This window comes from Mandrillus leucophaeus, unplaced genomic scaffold (genome assembly GCF_000951045.1).
Source record: "Mandrillus leucophaeus isolate KB7577 unplaced genomic scaffold, Mleu.le_1.0 Scaffold502, whole genome shotgun sequence".
Classification (NCBI taxonomy): domain Eukaryota; kingdom Metazoa; phylum Chordata; class Mammalia; order Primates; family Cercopithecidae; genus Mandrillus; species Mandrillus leucophaeus.
This window is the reverse complement of record NW_012105388.1, coordinates 1,401,356-1,423,411: the sequence shown is the minus strand read 5'-3', so window position 1 is coordinate 1,423,411 and position 22,056 is coordinate 1,401,356. Positions and strand designations below refer to the sequence as shown.

General features: G+C 36.8%; 1 protein-coding gene across 1 annotated transcript in view; it reads left to right on the top strand.

Moving 5' to 3' along the window:
• The window catches only part of ATF6 (activating transcription factor 6), a 201,495-nt gene that overhangs the window by 62,265 nt on the left and 117,174 nt on the right, over positions 1-22,056 (top strand). Inside the window, exons 10-12 of the mRNA XM_011996105.1 lie at positions 11,386-11,517; positions 16,514-16,627; positions 17,935-18,034. Coding sequence (XP_011851495.1) covers positions 11,386-11,517; positions 16,514-16,627; positions 17,935-18,034 — 346 coding nt within the window. The remainder of the gene's footprint in view (positions 1-11,385; positions 11,518-16,513; positions 16,628-17,934; positions 18,035-22,056) is intronic.

Sequence of the window (22,056 nt, the reverse complement as noted above, 5' to 3'; positions counted from 1 at the left end):
AAAAATGTATAACCTGAATTGTCTTTAATTTTATTTTTCATTTTTATTTTTAGAGACAGGATCTTGCTCTGTTTCCCAGGCTGGAGTGCAGCAGCATGATCATAGCTCACTGCAGTCTTGAACTCCTAGGCTCAAGCCTCCTGAGTAGTTAGTACTCTGGGTACACGCCACCACACCTGGCTCATTTTAAAACATTTTTTTGAAGAGATGACATCTTGCTATGTTGCCCAGGCTGGTCTCAAATTTCTGGGCTCAAGTGATGCTCCTGCCTCAGCCTCCCTAAGTGTTGGGATTACAGATGTGAGCCAGCGTGCCCAGCTCTTCTCTGGAATCTTAAAAATATTGCTAACTGAGCCCTACCCAAGACCTATGGAGTCTGATAGGATAGGTCAAAGGCATTTGTTTGTAAACAAAACATTTTTCCCAGGTGATTCTGAAGTATGTCTAGGGTTGAAAACTGTTGTGTATAGTTTTGTATTTCTTTCTTCCTATACATTGTTGTGTATAGTTTTGTATTGCTTTCTTCCTATACATTAGCCACTATGAAAATTGTAAAAGCACTTATTCATTAGATTGCAGGATAATGTATATAAGGGAAGTTTTTATTAAAATGTCTCTAGACAGACACCTCTGTATAGATAGGTTTGTCTTATATACTTGAGGAAATTTGTGAACCTCTGTTTTGGACAGAGTAGGAGCCACAGCATAATCTGTGAGGGGAACTTCTTCCTGGCACATAGGATTGCAGATTATAGATTCCTTTGTTATGTTTTCCCCTTTCTATTTTAAAGGTCACGATAGTCATCCTCCTTTACTGCAAATCATAAATGAACATACTAAGGAGGTTTTAAATATGTTTTAGTTAGGTCTTAAAAAATTAACAAATGTTTGGAATTGACAGTGCTTTTACCCTGTTTTTGTACTGGGTTAGTGCTGTGCCCTCACTAGGTCTGGAATCTTTATAGTTTGAGACATCAGACTTGGATGAGGAAGGGTAAATCATGCTACTAGAGGGCTAGTTACTCTGTGGTTTTCTTATGAGACTGCGCTTTACGGAAAAGGTAACCATGGAGCATATGGCATTGAGTTTGAGTCATCTGGAACTGGTTAGAAGTAAAATGTTTCTATTCCATCTTTCTCTCAGTTTGTCAGCTTTTCATTATTTTATAGGAAGAATTCTAGCTTCTTATCCTGAGATGAGCTTGTCCCCAAATCTGGTTCCAATTTTTGTTGTTGTTGTTGAGCACATTTCACCATATGATATCACTATTGGCTGTAGGTTAAAAGTTACTGTGTAACTTAAACGTCAGAATTCAAACCACCAAGTATACACGGTTTTGTTCAGCCAGATTTTTAAATGAAATCTAATTTGAGTTTTTGGCTAAAAATACTTTCCACATTTATCAAAGTGACACATGAACTGAAGAAATACAATGTATCTAAGGACCAGGTGCTATTGAATCTGGAATTGCAGGAGGGTAACAGAGCCAAAGGCAGTCCTTTCCCCAAATAGTCTAACATATTCATGTTTGTCAAAAATGTGTCTGCACAAAGTAATTGGTTCTCTTTTCTCTGTAGATTTCATCCTTTGTTGAAAAAGATGTCTTAGAGCCTATCAAGTGTGGAGCTGGGTTTTGAGGGCATGGAAAATTCTGCTGATGCTTTTCTCTAGTTTTGGCTTTCATGTGAGTTGTACATAGGGAGGCTTATAAGGAGCATCCCAGTGGCTTTATCATGTATCACTTGGCTACTTTTTCCCCACGCTTCCTTGTTATAGTGAAGGGAAAGGCAGTTGAAACCAGAAACTTAAATCCCTTGCCAACTTAAGAGAGAAAAGGAGATAAAGTGGTAACTTCTGCTTTCTACCTAGTGAGAAGAGGTCAGTGAGAAACTAGGCCGGGTTAGAAAACTACTCTCAGAGTTTAAGTTGAGTACTTCAATATGTTCTTCAGACCATACATCTTAGTTAACATAAAACAAGGACTAGTGGATAGTTTGTTCAAATAGCCTTCTCAACCACCATTTTCAGTACTTAATATAGCTAGGTGGAATCATGCTGTGTAAGCACTGCAGAACATAAATAATAAAGGAAATAAACACCTTAATTTTGTAATAAGTGAAGGTCTAGGCTAATATTAAGGTAGTATAGGATACCTTTGAAACTTTTGAATGTACAGAAGTACATATGTAATTATTATATATTGCTTAGATTTCTAGGCAGTTTGCCATTCATGTCTCTTTTTGTGTCCAGATTGAGCTGTTTTGTCACTTCAGTAAGCATTTGAAACATACATTTTAAGTGTCATTCTACAAATGGTTCTTAATTGATTTATGACTAATGTCAGTATGAACTGTAGGTGTATGCCGTGCCTTTGGACTTTTTGGTGTCTGTGTGTTCTGAACATAAATTGGCATTAGTATGTTATGCACACAGTCAGTTTATTACAATCCATGGCCTCTGAGGAGCCAGAATTAGGGAATGTACAGATGATCTATATACCTTATATTATTTTCTGTTTCAGCCCTTTCCCGGAATTCTCAATAAAGCAGATTTCTCGATTACTTGCTTTTGTTTTTCCCTTCTCCCCTTTTTTTTTTTTGGTAAATTAGACAATAAGAGACAAATGGAAATAAGGCAGCTGGAAGAAAAGAGGATGAAAACAGGTGAAGATTCTTAGTTTTGGAATAAGCTAGGTTGGCTGTATGTTGATACCATGTGTGCTTGAGTAGTAAAGGTAGCTAGTTTTCTCTGCGTGTTGTATTAAGCCATTATTTGTCAAACACTAATTACTTTTTATGCACTAAATACTAATCCAAGTATTCTATTTGATATGTGGATTACTTCATTTGTTTCTCTTGATGTCATGAGTTAGGTATTACTATCCCCACTTTACAGATGAGGAAACCGAAGACACAGCTAATATGTGGCAGAGATCAGAATCACAATCTGCCTGTGGAGCCTTGGCTTAATCACTGACAGAGCAACAGCCACTCAGGCAGAGAAAAAGAAGTTGGCGTTTACAGTTAGAGGAGTTAGGACTCTAGTAACTCTGCCCATTCCCTTAAAGCTCAGGATTGGCTGTGATAGGGGAAAGTAGTTTATGAGTTGACTGGATTGATGTAAGTATAACAGAAAAGAGAGATTGTATTCAAATTTGCAGCCATATTTTTTGACATTTAGAATAATCAGAGGATACCTTTCTGTAGTGAGAAATATACAAATAGTTGTTCACACACACACCTTTTATATTAAACACTGACTTGGTGATGTCAGCAATCTAATTCCTGTAGAGTATCAGTTATCTAATACTGTGGAACAAACCATCCCAGAACCTAAAAGCTTAAGACAACAACAGTTATTATTTTGGTTAAAAAATCTGCAAATTGGGCAGCATTCAGGACAGACAGTTCTTTGCCTCCATGGAGTGTTAACTGGGGTGGCTTAGGTTGGAGGACCCACTTTCAGATTGGCTCATTCACATGGCCAGTAAGTTGGTGACGGCTTTCAGCTGGGACCTAAGCCTGGGATGTGGGCCAGGGTTCTCGGTTTTTCTTCGTTTGGACCTCTCCACAGCTGCTTGGGTTTCCTCACTGTTTAGTGGCTCGGTTCCAAGAATAAGCATCATCTATTAGAATAGTGCTTGCTTTATAATTGCTTACTGAATGAATGAAAGAATCTCAGGTTGTTTTCTTGCTCATGTTGGCCCATTTGGCAAATAGCCACTGTAAAGTGCAGGTTTCTTCCCAGAGCACGGTAATCCCTGGCTCTGAGAACTGCTATTTAGAGGGTTTTTTTATCTTGACTTGAAGGTCTGTTTCTTCATTTAACCACATTTATGTTTCTAATAAATTACCCCCAGTTACTACTAGGCTGCAAAAATCATCTCTGAACCATTCAATAAACAGAGATAAGAAAACCTTTTTAAAATTTGGAAACTACCTTGAAAACTCCCCATTTTTTCTCCTTTTAGCCTCAGTTGCATTGATAATTAACAATGTTCCGTTCCTGGATCTGGAAATGGTGTAATAGTGACTTCATCACCTGCCATTCTTGAGTTGTGGGTTAGTTTCCCTAAAATGTAGATCTTGACAAGAGGCAGATGGTGCATAAAGTTTCTTTGTTTATTTTTTGAAAAAGGAATACCTCCTATGAACGAGGAGCTGGAACACCCCTTAGCTTAGATTCTAGCGAGAAGAGAGACAATAAACATAAGTAAAATTAGAAAATTATAAATTTTTTGAACAAAGGGTTAAAGTACAGTAGGGTAAATGGTTTTACACGTGGAAGGGTGGTTGTTGGGACTGTAGTTTTATTTACTTATTTTTAATTTTTTTGAGACAAGGTCTTGCCCTGTTCCCCAGGCTGAAGTGCAGCAGTGCAATCACGGCTCTCTCAGCCTTGACCTCCTGAGCTCAAGCGATTGTCCCACCTCAGCCTCCTGAGGAGCTGGGACCACAAGCACACTCCTCCACACTCAGCTAATTATATTATTATTATTATTATTATTATTATTATTGTAGAGATGAGGTTTCACCGTGTTGCCCAGGCTGGTCTCAAACTCCTGGGCTGAAGCAGTCTGCCCACCTTGGCCTCACAAAGTGCTGGGATTACAGGTGTGAGTCACTGTTCCTTCCCAGGACTGTAGTTTTAAATGGTGATCACTGTAAGGCAGGTGTTTGAGCTGAGGCTTAAAGGAGAGGAAAGGGTTAGCCATATGGATATCTGGGGAAGAAGAGCATTCCTGTGAGAGGAAACAGCCATTGCAGGAATCCTGGGGTGGAAGTGTGTCTTGCATGTTCAAGGAAAAGCAAGGTGGTCAGTGTGGCTTTGCTAAAACGAGAGTAGTAGGAGATGACGTCAGAGAGGTAAGATACAGGGAAGGGTCAATTGAGGTAAGACTTCTGTCATTTTAAAGATTTGGGCTTTTACCATGATAGAAATGGGAAGCCATCAGAAGGTTTTGAGCAGAGGTGACATAATAATCTGACCTAGATTTTAAAAGATCACTTTAGTTACTATGTTGCCACTAGCCTGAACCTGGTAGGCAGGAAGACAAGTGTCCTGCTCTGTGTCATCTTTGAGCTTTATAAACCATGTTCCCGTCTATTGCCTCATTTGAATCTCCAGAAAACCTTGTGAAATATTTGTTATTTTTCATGTTTTACATGTGAGGTATTGGAGGCTTAGAGAAGTTGACCAAGTATCCCAGATATACTCAAGTGAGGAGTCTCAGAGTAACATCTTGAACCCAGATCTCCTGTCTCCAAATTTTGTGCTCATTCCACTATTTCACAGTAAAACCTGAAGATCTCCATGCTCTTTTCATCTTAAAGTAATTTCAACTTTTCGTGTGTGGCTCTTTGAGTCACAGAGCAGCAGCAGCATGCAATTTCTTTTGAGGATAAGAAGCAGTATGATTCTTACCTGCTGAGATGGATTGAATTCGAAATTGACCTACTTGTACCATAAGGAAGCAGGTTTGCAAGGAGTAGAATAGACTTGGAGATATGCCATTTTTTTGTTCAGCTACTTGGTATGAAGACTGAGTATGTGAAATCACATTGTAAGGATTAAGTGGCTTCATAAATAATCTAAAACAGTTGTTGGCTTTTAGAATTTAATAAATGAAAAAGTAAGGTAACAATTCTTATAATACTTTTTCCAGACTTTCGGAGAAATTGAAATCATTTGTGCTTTATTAATCCATGCTTTTCAGGACCAGTGGCCCACAATATGAGCAAGGTTTATTGGTGTAATGATTATTTTGTGGCTTAAAACTACTGTGACTCTGTGGACTGGCATGTTTCTGATCATAGAGACATAGAGACTTCTTCTATTTTCTTAGTATTTATAGCTTGTTTTAAACGTACTGAATAGAACCTGATTTAAGCTAATTATACAAAGTTTGGTTAGATTGCTTTATTAATATTATGAGCTAGAAACAGTCACCAAATGCGCAATCATTATACTAATCCTTACTATGACTGAGTCATTTCTTCGAGTTCTTGGAAATTTAATTTTTCTAAAATTAACAAAAGAGGGACATTTGAATGATGCAAAAACACTCGTGTCAAGAATCTAAAAGTTCATATAAACAATAATTTTCTCATACTCTATTGTACATTTGACCATTACAAGAACTGTCAAATTCTTCTCTTAATATTTGTGGTATCACAGTCATACTAAAACAATCTTGAATTCTGGCAGCGAAATGAAGTTCTTACCTGTCTTTCAGATATTAATAAAAATAAGGGAAATACAAACCTGTAGTTATTCAGATGGTTAAAATTAGTTTCTGTGGGTCATTTCATACAGTTTAAGTATTTACATTTTGTTTTTTTAGCTGAATTGGACAATCAGCTTGTCTGTAATTTAGCTTAAGAGAAATTCCATTTTAAGACAAAAAAACTACAGGAAATGGAGGCCAAAAAATAATAACCAAAAACAAACAAGTGAAAAACTTTAAAAGATTTTTAGCAGAATTTATTAGTATATTACCTCTTCAAAATATATTGTAGCCAATGGAGAGATAGTAAAATTGAAATCCACAGACTATTTGGATCCTAAATTTTGCTTCATCATGACTCCCTTGTTGGAAATACTTTATTGACTCTGTATAATGTAAATAAGATAATTTTCGTGAAGCTCATTGAATGCATCTGAGCTCCTTGGCTCAAAAAAGGCTAAAAGTTTACTGAAATAGCTATGTTTAAGGGTATATTGTCTTTACAATGTGATAATCATTACCAAGTGGGCAGTGGGAAAAATAGCGACCACTTATGAGCCAAACCAATCAACACTAAAACTGATTTCCAGTAAGTACAGCTGCTAAGTGATTTTAGGACAGCCTGGATACAGATGGGATAGACTACACTGATAGTTAAGCTCAAAGCATTTGCCTGTTAACAGCCTTGAATTGTGAATTTGAATGCCAGTTTTCATAGTGTTAGTAAAATCATTAAAAGAACAATGATTAGTAGAAGAGTTGTTTATAAACTTTAAAGTATCAATAGTTCTGAATTAATTAATTCAATTTATAAATTATCCATAAGTCATACAAATAGCCACTTTGTTTGTACCCTTTCATGCCCCTCCAAACTCCCCCAGTCCCTCTTTCTAAACTATCCACTTCTGTTGAATTCATTGTAAAAATGTGTACCTCTTGGGGAACTGAGACGGGAAAGATGTTGTGAAAAACAGGGTTAGTTTACAATAATAGTTCTCAAACATTGGTAAAGTCACCTAGACTAGTACAACCACTGTGGAAAACAGTGTGGAGATTCCTTAAAGAACTAAAAGTAGAACTATCATTTGATCCAGCAGTTCCACTATGGGGTATCTACCCAGAAGAAAAGAAGTCATTATACAAAAAAGATATTTGCTTATGCATGTTTATAGCAGCAAAATTTGCAATGCAAAAATGTGGAACCAACCCAAATGCCCATCAGTCAACGAGTGGATAAAGAAACTGTGGTATATGTATATGATGGAATACCTCTCAGTCATAAAAAGGAATGAATTAATAGCATTCACAGCAACCTGGATGGGATTGGAGACTATTCTAAGTTAACTAACTCAGGAATGGAAAACCAAACATTGTTATGTTCTCTCTCATAAGTGGGAGCTAAACTTGGGATATAGGTACACCAAAATCTCACAGATCACAACTAAACAACTTATTCATCTAACCAAATGCCACCTGTTCCCCAAAAACCTGTGGAAATAAAAAATTTAAAAAAACAAGATAATTATTAATCCAGTTTTTGGTAAAACAGTGAAGTAACATGGTTATAGTAGTGGTGGTTTAAATCAAGGAATAAATGTTGCAAAGTGAAAGGAGCACCTCCCACCACACAGTTCAAAAACAGTCACAAATATGGCAGGCTTGCTGAGAGCTTTCATTCATCATTTATTGTCATGCACTTGTATGATTATTGTATACTGTACACATTTTTATTTTACAATGATTTGTGGTCATTTTCCAATGTGTTTATTGCAGTTCAGGGTGGTAGATGGCTGGAGCCTATCCTGGCAGCTCGACACACAAGTAAGGAATTAACCCCAGACAGTGTGCCATCCCTTTGAAGGGTGCACTCACACATGGTCCCCACATTCATTCAGACTGGGGCCATTTAGACGTGCCAGTTAACATGCACATCTTTGAGATGTGGGAGGAAACTGGAGTACCCACAGGAAAAATCATGCAGACTTGGGGAGAGTATGCAAACTCCACACAGACAGTGACCTTGGCTGGGAATTGACTTTTTTCTTGTCATCAGTGTTATCACAAAATGACATTGCATGAACCAGCAGTATTTGAAAACTTGCTGTATTCTGATTTTTTTTTACCTTTCATCTTTGAGTCATTCGCACCAAATATAGTTCTTAGAACGTAATAGGTATTTACTACATACATGAATAAATGAATGGATGTATCATTCATTCCTGGGAAATGTGGTCAGTGCAGTGATGGAATTCCAATCCTGAATCCAAATCCTGACTTTATTAGTTATTTAGAGCATAACTTTGGGCAAACTGTTTAAAGTCTTTGAGCCTCAACTTCCTTTGAGCCTTCATTCCTTAGTACATAGTAGGTACTTAAAAGTGGTAGCTACTGTTAAAATATACTGTATTTGCATCTTAGAAGAACATTTAACATTCTTGTGATATCTTTATGGTCAAGATGGGAAATTTTGATCTAGGTGATATTTCAGTTAATTCATAAGTAGATAAACCTACATTTTTACAGATTTTACAGAAGGAGCTTTTTATTTTAATAACAACTCAGTACAGGATATTGATAGCATGCTGATACTTTCTTGGAAGAATTTCTTTTGCTAACGAGGAGCCTAAAAGTTCTTGATTGATTAGTAGGCAAATATTTTTAAAGGAATTGATATAAATTATTCAGCTGGATCCTAAAACTCAGTTACATCAATTCAGAGTTGAGGTGGGATAGGAAGAAGCGAAAGTAATGGTTCAAAATCGGTTTGTGTGAAAGGACTTAGGGTTTTAATTACACTGGGCTCAATATAAATAGAGTGTAATATAACTGCCAGAAAAGCCTATGCGATGTTAGACTGCATCAGTAGAACAACAGTGTCTGGAGCAGGTGAAGGAATCATCCTTTTCCATTCCGTAGTGGTCATGCTACCTAAGAAGTACTGTGGCCAATTCTGGACATCACCTCTGAGAAGCATATTGATAGGAGAGTGACCAAATATGCTAAAGGAACTTCAGACTATGCTATAAAGAGGGGCAGGTGAAATAATCAAGAAACTATAACCTTGAAAAAGAAAGCCTGGGGTAAGGGGGATGTTAGATGTCTTTGGACATTAGAAGAAGGCTTACTTAGACCAGAACTAGTATCAAAAGGTAGAAGTTTGTTTGTTTTTTTTGTGTTTTAAAAAGGAAGCACATTTCTAGTTAAAACAAGGGGAAACTCTTAGTAATTAGGGTGGTAGAGTTACTGGAGGGATCAGGGAGTAAGTATTCCACCAAACAGGAACATTAGTATGTGGATATTTCACTAATACAATAGCAGGGTCAGTAGGGGTTGAATTGAGATTCTCTAACTTAGGGGAAAGTTCTTAACTTTGATTTTATTCATAGCTTACTTTCATAAGTAGAATTTTTGGCACCATGCTTGAAAGAAAAAGTAAACACTTTTTTTCAAAGTTAGTTTCCAAAAGAAGAAATAAAATTTCTTAGTTATCATCAACTCTTCGTTTGGCTTCCCTCCCAAATTGCTATTGTTTTCTGCTTCTCTCATGTTTTCTTAAATACTCATCAGGGTGAGTTTTCTTAAGTTTAGTTAGACGTTCCACTAGGCCTCTTACCTCATTTGTGGCAAGGTTTGGTAAACATTTAGTTTGAAAGATACAACTGTAATGAAATATAGCCTCAGTTGTAGCAAAATTAAATTTTGCACAATGGCTTTAATTGGTGGTATACCTTTGAAGAGTTTGCAGTATGCCCAGGTGCTACAGCATACCATATGAGAATCACTGGGTAGCAGTGATTTCTGGGGGTGAAGAATCGAGGAGAATGGAAAATATATTAAGGGATCAGAAAAAGATTCTAGAGAGACGTGTCTGTTCCCTGTTTTCCCCCAACACTGATTTCCCCAAATTTGGAGGCAAACTACTACATCTCAAAGAACGGCTTTTCCTTTAGAACCACAGGCTCCTTAACTATACCCTTTTTCATTAGCCTTACTTTCCTCTTGCATTTTATCCCTCCAAATACAATCTTTTGTGCTTCTCTAGGGAGATTCCCTTTGTGTTGAATTTTAAGATTATGAGTAGTGTAAATTATGTGGGTTGCATCATAAAACAAAGTGTGAACACACAGAAAATCTTACTGATGAGTCAAGTTCCTAAGCACTATTAATAAGTTGAAAGTGTTAATTAAGGCTGGGTGCAGTGTCTTAACGTCTGTAATCCCAGCACTTTGGGAGGCCAAGGCGGGAGGATAGCTTGAGCTCAGGAGTTTGAGACTAGCCTGGGCAACATAGCGAGATCTCATTTCTACTAAAATTAAACAACAAAAAGAATTAGCCAGGTGTGGTGCCACATGCCTATAGTCTGAGCTACTCAGAGGGGCTGAGGTGGGAGGATCGCTTGAGTCCGGGAGGTCAAGGCTTCGGTGAGCTGTGATTGCGCCATTGCACTCCAGCCTGGGTGACAGAGTGAGACCCTGTGGGAAAAAAAAAAAGTGTTAAGTAAGTAGGGAGTATTTGCTTGTATGTATATATTTTGTTGTTTTCCCCAAATCCTTATGCCTCTGAAGAGGATATACATTGATGAATGAAGATATTAGGGAGGGTAGGGAGAAAGAATAGAAGTTTTTACATATAAATACAAATAGAAGTATTTTAAAAATAATTTTTTCTTAGCTTAATTGATACCCTGCCTTCTGGAATTGTGAAAGGCTAATAATGAATTTGACTATTGAGAAAGAGAATAATTCCTACTTCATTTGAAATATTCCCTCATTGAAAACACCAGTTTGCACCATCCAGAAGGCCTTTTTACTTCAGTTATTATCTGAGTTTAAAGTTTGTTTTTAGGTGTGTTATATTTATTTCTACTTCATATATGCATGTAATTATAGAGTTTTTAAAGCATATAGAACACTATTGTTTAAACAGTTTATAAATAAGGTACTTTTATACTTATAAAAATTGTTTTTGATATGTGCAGGTTACCATGCTACAGATTTGAACACATCAGTACACTATTTGTACTTGCTTCTATGCCTAGCATTTTTGTTACATGCATGGATCTACAAAGGAATGGTGGTTTGTTTCAGAGCTGCATGTAGCAGGCATATGTGTGATGTATTTTTATTTCAGCTATTATTTCCTGTTTTTTAATTTTCAGCATGCTGGAACAGGATTCCAGGAGAATGAACCCTAGTGTGAGCCCTGCAAATCAGAGGAGGCACCTTCTAGGATTTTCTGCTAAAGAGGCACAGGACACATCAGATGGTGTCATCCAGAAAAACAGCTACAGGTTAGATGGCATGCATCTATCTTTTGGCCTAAGTGATTTAATGAAGCTGAAACAAGAGAATTATCTGTAGTATAACATTGCATCTAAATTGTTCATGTATCATTTTGAGTAGCAGAACACATAAATTACTGAAACCATTAATAAATTTTACTTTTAATATTCTAAAACTAAATTTACTTTGAAACCTTTTGTAGTTTTAAAATTCCTATAGAGATGTAATGTTAAAATCTCAGTTAGTATGCATTAATATACATATTGAAATATATACATATTATATACAATGTCTTTAATAGTTATTTTATCTATCATGTGTTTATACATATAACACATCTAATATTTGTTACTGTCTCACCTATGGATGGATATGATATGGTGGAATAATATGATTGAACCTATTTGCAGTCATTAGGTAAAATCATTTATACTCATTTATTGTGATCTTTGTTGAATCCCTCCCTTGTTGCAATTTAATAATGACTTGATAAATTTCCATATTGCTTGTCAATAGCAAAAGGCTTTAATTGTATAAAAATGGAATTTCCATATTAGGTTAACTAGAAGAAGGTATAGTGGACATTTTTATAGTTGTATACTTTTTGATAAACATTTCCCTGTGTTATTTAGAATTTGTATTAGAGCCAAATGGGGCCAGCTCCTTTACTAACTAACAAGGCAAAGAGAGGTCACAGTATGGTAACCCTTGCAAAATATAATGCTTGAAAATTATTACACATTTGTTTACTTTTATCTCTTTAAGGATTTATAGGGCAATCATTCTTTCTGATTTTTACTGTTACATCCATACTGTTGAAAGATGATCACCACAATCCTGCAGGCTTGTCTCCACTTAGCCTTCCTGAAAAAACTGTTATTTTTGTGGAATGCAGTATGCTAAGTCAGTGGAGGACCCAAAGGATTTTATGGCAGTAGCTGCAATGCAGCATAGCAGTGGTAGATGTCATAATGTTGGAAAACATAACATTTCCTGTGTTTTTACATGCCAAAATTCATCGTACTTCTTAAATATTGACCTTGATGATCTCTTAACAGTGCCCTTGAGTATTGGTAGAGTTTAATAGTATCTTTAATTTTACTAAATAATTTGTCCAGGTTTGCCCTACATGTTCTATAATTTTGAATTCTGTTAGTGTCCACATAAGATCCATCAAAAATTAAATTTAAACCTAATAGCGTTTGGATTTGCAAGAGTCGAGATGACTTCTTGCTAAAGAATAGAACAAGTTATGGATTGAATTCTTGAAATTACAGTTCAGATAAGCTTTACAAGAATATTATTTCTTCTGCACTAACTACAGCAAATAGAAGCCTTCACTTTTTTGTTCACATTAGCATAAGATAACATGGTGGCTCCCAGAAAGCATGGTAGTCTGATCATACTAGTTCAGCCTAGAAGTCTGAATGACTTTCTGGCTGAAATTTATCAGCTTTCAAAGTAGTACATGGAATGCAAACTATTTTCTCTCTCCCTACTCCAAAGTCACCATCGAGTGAATAATCTGGGTTACTGGTCTTGGGAAAAAAAAACAACCCAGGAAACATTATGGATTCTTGATTACATGCAAGTCTCTTGAAATATTATTCAGCAACTTGAGAGATTTAAAAAAATGCCAGTCCATTAATTTGATGTTCTTGCTTTTATCAGTATAAATACTGAATAAAAGATACCAAAAAATGTTTGTGAAACATTTGAAAGCACCTAATATTACTTTGTTCTGTGTTCTGAACTGAATTTTAGATGTTTTATCTATTTTCAGCCATGATACCGATACATTTTTTAATGCAGCTTACTTTATGTTTCTTTTTCTAAGGAGAGCTATGAGATATGGTTCCAATAAAAAAGTAGATTCTAATCCCATAGTTTATAATATTGTATTAGCATATCATTTAGTAATTAACTGCATATATTTTTTCAGTCATAGAAATGTGTGGCATATAAATAGTATGACCATATAATGTTCTATCAAACTGGGACACTTTTAAGAAGGAAAGGTACTGCTAGTAATAATTACATGAGAACATCAGTACTGCTGTCTTGGATAAATGGGAAAGGATGGTCACCCTATATATATAAGATGTCACCCAGAACTGATCTTTACTCCAAGAATTCTCATTAACTCTAGCTCCCTAGCACTGTCCTTTACTTCAGTGATTTATTTGCTGATTTTTTTTCTCTTGGCATAAAATGTTTGCAAGCAGACTCGAACTCTGACTGTTTCTGGGCTAATGTAATGTTGGTCTAATTGTCTCCAGATTGCATGTTGGCTGATTTTCTCTCTCCTTTAACTCCACCCAATCCTTGTCCTGGTATTTCCCCTATCAGACTTTTTTTTTTTTTCTTTTCTGAAGAATATTTTTGGCTGATAGAACAAAGCCAGTTAGCACAGATGTGCAGAAATTGTTACTAGAGTTCAGATCAGAAATACATTTTCAAAGGCAGTTTTGGACTTTTCTCATGGACTACAGTGTTTGTATTTTTCTAAGTATGCAGGCATGATTTTTAAAATAATGCATATGTCATAGATTTATAAGAAGAAGTGCTAAGCAGCCTTTTCTTACAGGCATTCAGATTTATCAAACACAAGGCAGATTTTTTTTTTCCTTCTCACTCAGTGCTTCATTTTAGGCTGATCCTTTTCTGTTTGCAGTCATTACCTGTGCACCAACATGTCTGTTTTATTCTAAACAACTTAAACCTGCTTAACCCTTACAGCCTCAAGAGAGGACATTGAGAATATTCCTGGTGCAAGTTGCAGGGAAGAATGTTCTATATATCCTCTGCTGTTGTTTCTTTTCTCTCTTATGGGGCATAAATAGATATCTCTAACTTTTAACTTGAAGTTAACCTTCCACTTTGCCAAAATTATTTCTGTTAAGGGGCCAGTGCTTTCTGCCATCTTACTTGCCCTTTCCTCAGCATTTGGCTATGTGGGTCTTTTGCTCCTTGAAAGACTTTCCTTTTGTGTTGCTACGTTTTTTTAGTTTCCTTTTTTTATTGGCTGCTCCTTCACAGTAATCTTTGTGGGCTCCTTTTTTACCCAAATCTCGAGGTTTGGAACTGTGAACTTTTAAAATTTTCTTTCTGCCTAGGCGACTCATCCATAATTTCATGCACACTCCATATCTGTATATCCTGATGACTCTCAAATTTATATTTTCAGTCCAGACTTCTTTTCTGAGTCTCCAAACTCACATATCCAATAGTCTCTTTGACATCTCTGTTTTAACATTTCAAACTTAACACGTGCACTGTGGAACTCAGTTCCTCTCCCTCTTTTACTTCCAACCAATTTTCTACAGCTGTTTTTTCCTTTCCATTGCTTAAGCCAGAAATCCTGATTCCTGTCTTTCAACAAGTGTTGTTGATATTCTTCCCAAAAATTGTCTTGAATTGGTCCATCCCTCTCCGTCTCTGCTGCCGCAAACCTAGTCCATGCCATTATCAGTTCTTGCCAGGATTGCCATAGCTCTTTCCGAATTGGTGTCTTAGCTTCCCCTTTTGCATCCATTGAGTCCATTTTTGGTACCATGGCAAGGTATAAATGTAAATTGAAATGTATCACTTCTTTATTTGAAACATTTTTGTGACTTCTTATTACATTTAGTAATTCCTTATTATGACCTGGTTTCTGTCTTTCCAACCTCATCCTGTTCCCCATCTACCTCCCCGCTTGCTTGCAACTTTTCAGCCAGTGGTCTTTTTAAAGTTCTTTGAGCCCACCTTTTCCCCATCTGCCTCTTTTACGCCTAGAACGCTCTTACCCCAGTTTCTATAGAGGCGGCTTCTTCTCATCATTTAGGCCTTGATGTAACTACCATCTCCTTCTCGGACCATTTTATCTAAAGTATATACTACCATTGCTTTTCCATTTCAACCATTTGCTTGTTTCTCTCATAGCACTTACCAGGGTTTGGATTTATTTTATCCATTTATTTTCTTCTATTTGGTCCATCTTCCCCATTAAGGTCTTTGGGGACAGAAAGTTTGATTCTCTTATTCCCTACTGGATTCTCAGCACCTAGCACAATACCTGGCACACAGTTGGTATTCAGCAATTTTTTGTTGAATGACTAAATGAAAAGTGTGAATCTCACTATATTCAGTTTTATATGTTTACATGTTTTCTTTTGAGATATTAGCATATCTAGTTTTCTAAATCCAGATCATCCTATATAAAGAAATTCAGGAGAGGTGCAAGTTTTCTTAGTGAGAGAGATTAAGATTGCAGACTGAAGAGCACAAATAGCAGTAAATCTCAAATTCTAACTTTCAACTCCAGTTTGCTTCCTACATCACACCTTGGATATGAATTCACATGATCTACATCAGTGTGATGGCTAGCAAACTATGTATTTTTGAAGCAAATAGAGTAACTAGTTAATGTCAGTCACCCTGTTGTTTTACTAGTGGTTCAGATTCTTCCATGATCCCATAGTATATATTCGGCTTTTCAACTCTTTCACTTTTCTTCTGCCAAGCATTTTATGTCTTACCCTATCCGTAACACACACACACACACACACACACACACACACTCTTCTACCTGTTTTATGGGTACTATCCAGTTTTATTATCGTAGAACTGTGAATAACCCCAAAACTTTAGTCTGGTCACATAATACCGGTTGATTTTCCCCTCAATTACCCCATTACTGTGTTACCACCTCTGTATCAGCAGCATTGTGCATGTCTTAAGCTTGTTGAAGACATGATGAACCATGTGTTATTGTATCCCGTATTCCAAATTAATTGCTTAATAAATGGTGACTAGACAAATGTGAATTACCATCCTGTCTCTGTAGAAAATCAGAAAATGACATTTCATGTAAAATAAGTTTTTATATTTTATACTTTATCTTGCAGTATATTCTGTTTACTATATTTCCATGAAAAGTTAACACTAATGATGATTTTCTTATAGCAAACTTCTTAGGAATTTAAGATATAAGGAAACAAACTTTGTGCATCCATGTTTCAGATATGATCATTCTGTTTCAAATGACAAAGCCCTGATGGTGCTAACTGAAGAACCATTGCTTTATATTCCTCCACCTCCTTGTCAGCCCCTAATTAACACCACAGAGTCTCTCAGGTGAGTGTTGTAGATTATTGCAGAACAACTCAGAACATCTGAGTTGGTTCCCATGTTTAGCTTTGGAACCTAGACAAGTAATTGGTCAGGTTCACTAAGTGACTGAGAGAATCTCTGAATTGTTTGTTGGATAACTGTAGGCATATTAGTCGTCCAGTTTCTCCACCAACCTGATAGATACGGTGATGGGTCTATTTTATGTGATGGTTGCTTACTTAAATATGTCTTCTTTGAAAACTACAGAATGAAATTAATATTACAATTTCAGGGTGTTAGGCTTATAGTTGGTAACATTCATAGCAGAAAGTACCTTTTTCTTCTAATTAGGAAGATAATAATTTGTGGATATGTGATTTTGGAGATACTTTACCGTTAGTACACACTTCTTTATCAGCTTTTCCCTTAATTTTTTTTCCTGTGATTTTGGACCTTATCCTTAAAACCTCAAAAGCTACCTCAGGTTTTTTGTGATAGGTAGTAATCAACTACAGTTAAATAAACATAGTTTAACATCTTCACAGCTGCTGTAAAAAGTAAGCAAAATAAAGGAAGTTATATGTGAGCTACACTTTTATTTCCTGTGTTGAAAAATTTGCATTTTTTTTACCCCCAGCAATTGAGTTCATTCTTTTTCTTCTCCCAAAAAAGCAGGATTTTCAAGAGGTTTTAATACATCTATTTGTTGTTAGGGGTCCTATGACTTTTATTTTATTTTTAGACAGGGTCTCGCTCTGTTGCTCAGGCTGGTGTGCAGTGGCTTGATCATAGCTCACTGCTTTCCCAAACTCCCAGGCTCAAGTGATCCTCCTGCCTCTGCCTCCTGAGTAGCTGAGACTACAGGCACATGCCACCACGCCCAGCTAATTTTTAAAAAAAATTTTCTGTAGAGACAGGGTCTCACTGTGTTGCCCAGGCTAATCTCAAACTCTTGGACTCAAGCAGTCTTCCCACCCAGCCTCCCAAAGTGCTAGAATTACAGGTGTGAGCCACCGTGCCCGGCAAGGAAATACTTTTTCTGGTTGAAAAACCTTAACATCCAGTGTTTATATTTGGGAGGTATTTAGCTGTAGTTTTCTTTGAATTTTGAATGCGTGGTTGACAGGTTTACCATGTGAAAATGCGTGTCTTATTAAAAACAACATTAGGTGTCAACTTTTTCAAATCAAAAAGCAATATTGAGTCATCAGGCACTTGGAATGCACTTTAGAACCTACAAATGATTAGATGCATTTCCAACCACAGGGTGAAACATTCATTTCTGTGTTTAGTTAATTTCTATGTTTAATCAATTAAACTATATTTTATAGGTTAAATCATGAACTTCGAGGATGGGTTCATAGACATGAAGTGGAAAGGACCAAGTCAAGAAGAATGACAAATAATCAACAGAAAACCCGTATTCTTCAGGTTTGTTTCTGCTTGTCTTTGAACAATAGTTGGCATATTTGTTGGAAGGCTTCTCCCAGCTTGCTCTGTTCCCTAGAAAATTTGGTAAGCTTAAACTTTAGACACTTCTCACTGTCTTCTGCTGCTTCTGATGCAGCTGTCATTGCCACTGAAGTCCTCCTCCCAGGTTTTATAGCACTAGTTTAGGTTTTATAGTATTAGTAGTTCCCTGATCAGGCATCATGCTATTTCTTGCTCTCATCTTCAAATTTACTTTCACGCCAGGAGTTCCTATGCATGGATATCTATATCAAATGTCTTTGGCACAATGGTATAATAAATAATACTGCTTATCTCCTCTCTTCTTAGAGCTTTTCAAAAAGAGAATGTTGAGACATGGGGCAGTTTGGAAATGAAAACATATCCATGTAGGGCATTTCTGAACTTAGACATGTCCTACTCTGGGTTAATGACAGGTCTTACTTAGAATCTGTTAAGTGTGTGTTCCATCTCAATGCTGTTTGCCACAAAACACCATTAAGTCATTCCATCATTCATCAAATATTTGTTGGTAGAACTCAGACCAGCAACTGGCATCTGCAAGTTCCCAATAATGAACCAAGGACTGTTCTTGAACCTGAAATAAAGTAATGGGTATGATATAGTCCCTACCTTAATGGATCTTACACTCTAGTGCAGAGCTAAACAATAAGCAAGTAAATAAATACACTAAAAATTAGAGCTGAGTTCTCTAAAGAAACACAAAGCAGCATAGGAGGTTAGAAGTTGAATCGAGAAATGAGTGACTAGACTGAGTGGTCAGGGAAGGCTTCTCTGAAGAAGTTCCACTTTAAGACAACATCGTCAAAGTAATTAATGCTAGCTGTTTTAACAGCCCCAAAATCTCAGTAGCTTAATGGAATAAAATTTTTTCACTTGCACAAAATTTGACTTCACTTTCTAGGATTGCTTTTCTCCAAGCAGGGAGTGAGGGATCCAGGTTCCTTCTATTGTGTAGCCCCAACAACTTGAAATTCTTTGCTTCTTGCTTGGGATATTAGGGAAGAAAGAGTTTGGTGTATTGTGCAAAATGTTTTAAGAATCAGGCCTGGCTTTTAGCCAACGTTTAGTGGGCTGAAACTCTGTCACTTTGCCCAGCCTACTGTAAGAGAGACTGGGATCATGTATCTTCTGTGTGCTCAAGAAGAAGACAAGGGTTTGGTGAGAACATTGCTTTTGCCATAGGCAGAAAAATCACTGAAATAACAATGTAAAGATTTAGGGGGGTCGGGCGCAGTGGCTCATGCCTGTAATCCCAGCACTTTGGGAGGCTGAGGCGGATGGATCACGAGGTCAGGAGATCGAGACCATCCTGGTTAACACGGTGAAACCCCATCTCTACTAAAAAGTACAAAAAATTAGCCAAGCATGGTGGCGGGTGCCTGTAGTCCCAGCTACTCAGGAGGCTGAGGCAGGAGAATGGTGTGAACCTGGGAGGTGGAGCTTGCAGTGAGCCGAGATCACACAGTCTAGCCTGGGCGACAGAGTGAGACTCCGTCTAAAAAAGAAAAAAAGTAGATTTAGGGGAAAATATGGAGAAAGAGCTTCTAGACAGAGGAAACAGCAAATGTAAAGACCCTCAGGAAGGAACAGTTTGTATATTTAAGGAACATGAAGAAGCTGAGTACAACTGGAATGCAGGGGCTGAGGGGAGAGTGGTAGATGAGATTGAGAGGCAGCAGATGTAAGCTCAAAGAAAACTTCATAGGCTTTGGTGAGAACTTTGGATTTCATCCTGGATTTGAGGGGATGCCATTGAAAGGTTTGAGTATGGGAGTGACTTGATATGATTTATATTTAAAAAAATTAGTAGTTACTCCATAACATGGACCATGATGGGGAGTATGACTGGAAGTAGGGAGACAAGTTAAGAAGCCATTTTAGTGAGCTAGATGAGAGAGATTGTTTGTGGTCCATACTAGTGTGGTAGTCATGAAGGTGGCAGAAAGTACTTGGATGCCAAATATATTTTGAAAGTAAAGCTGATAGAAATTGTTGATATAATGATAAATCCTATGCTTAGGTATTGGATGATTGGTGATACCATTTACTGAGACCAGTCCTGGGGAAGGAGTAGTTAGAGGTGGAAGTCAAGAATTTTAGATGTGTTAAGTTTGATATGGCTATTAGGCATTCAAGTGGAGAAGTCAAGTGGACAATCAAATATCTGGGTCTGGAGTTTAGGAGAGAGGTTGAAACTGGAAGTTTAATTTGTGGTGCTACTACCTAGAGAGAAACACAGAGGAAAGAAAACAGAGTGAGGTACCAAGTTCTGGGCCATCTCCAACATTACAGGCTGAAAGAGAAAGAGGAACCAGTACTTGAAAAGGAAGAAGAGTAACTGGCCAGTAAAATAGGAGAAAATGTAGAATAGTGGTGTCCCAAAATTCAAGCAAAGAAAGTTATTAAAGAAGGGGATGTAACAGTTAATTACAGGGACCAAGAGAGCTAAGAGATGATGATTAAGATAAAGAGTGAGGAATTACCTTGGAATTGACCATGAGAACTTGTTAGTGATCTTCGTGAAAGTTCTTTCATTGGAGTGGTAATGGCAAAAGTCAACTAAAGTGGATTCAGGGAAGTAATAATAGAGGAAGTGAAGAAAATTATTTCAGGGTGATCCCTATACATGGGAATAGAGAAATGGAGTAGCTACAGGAGTCAGAGAAGAGTTCTATTTTTGGATGGGAAATACTTCACCAGGTTTACATGTTTACTTGCTAATGGAAACATCTTAAACTGATTATTTCATGACTAATTGGAAGCAGTATGTGTTATGTTCTAAAGTACATTAAAAGGATAACAAGAAACGTGGGTTTTTAACCATTATGGAACTGTTTTCATACATAAAATGAGGGGTAGTCCAGGTGAGCCCAAACTCTGACATTCTGAAATTCTGTAACAATCTACTGTGTGCTTCCCTTGGCCTCTCCAACAACTTTTTTCACCTAATATAGTAGGCAACTTTATTAGTTGTTAATACTAATAGAGGCTGCAGGTAGTCATTCACAATATCACATATACCCCAAAGTTCCAAAGCTGCTTATTGGCATTGGAATGTGGAGTCTAGTACTTCAAAAATTCATGTCTGCCAAAGCCTACACATCAGCTGCTACCATGGTCAGAGGAAAAATGGACCTTGTCTCTCTTCTGCTTTCCACATCTGAAGCAAGTGCATCTTATTGGCAGAATCTAAATTATATCCAGAGCTCTGGTGGCAAAATAGTTTGAGTGATATAGGTTTCAGGTGTCCGTCCTTTACTATACAGAAGAAGAGCACAGGAGTCAGGAATAGATCATTGCCAGTAGGTAATCCCACACAGCTAGTATAATGAACTTAATGAAAAATAAGATTAAAATTCCTACCCTAAATGTTTTTTTTTGGCCTTACCATTACATGTAATTTGTCATGTTTTTCTTTCCTGTTCGTTAGATAAATCAATAGATCATTTACTGTGAAACGGGTGCTTGGTATTCTTTGATCTTAAAGGAATTCTAATGTAAGAAAAAGAATTTTGTTTTAATTTTACTGTCTTTGTTCATTTGAAGGAGATGTGTAGTTTAAAGTCTTATTTCATTCTGTGCTATTTTGGGTACATATCTTTCTGTAGGGAGCTTAGATATGCTTGGAAATGTGAGAATCTTAGCTACTATAGAAGGGAATGATGGGGAAGAATCTATATTTGTCAATAGTAAAGAAGTTCCTGGTTAGAGGAAGGAGAAGAATTATTCTGCTTTTATGCTGTTGTCAATGCCAAGCATATTAAGATTTTAAAAAAATTCTGTTTCTTAGTGTAAAGAGCCTATAACTGCTGTCCTTTTTCTTTTCTCATTTCAACCTTTTTTTCTTCTAGTTTACATCTTTCAGTTGCTAAGAGTATCCGAAACTCTTATAAAATATTCTGTAATTTTAGTGAACTGACATTTCTTTGAAATATCTGTTGTATCTGAGCATTATGTCTTATAAAATATTCTGTAATTTT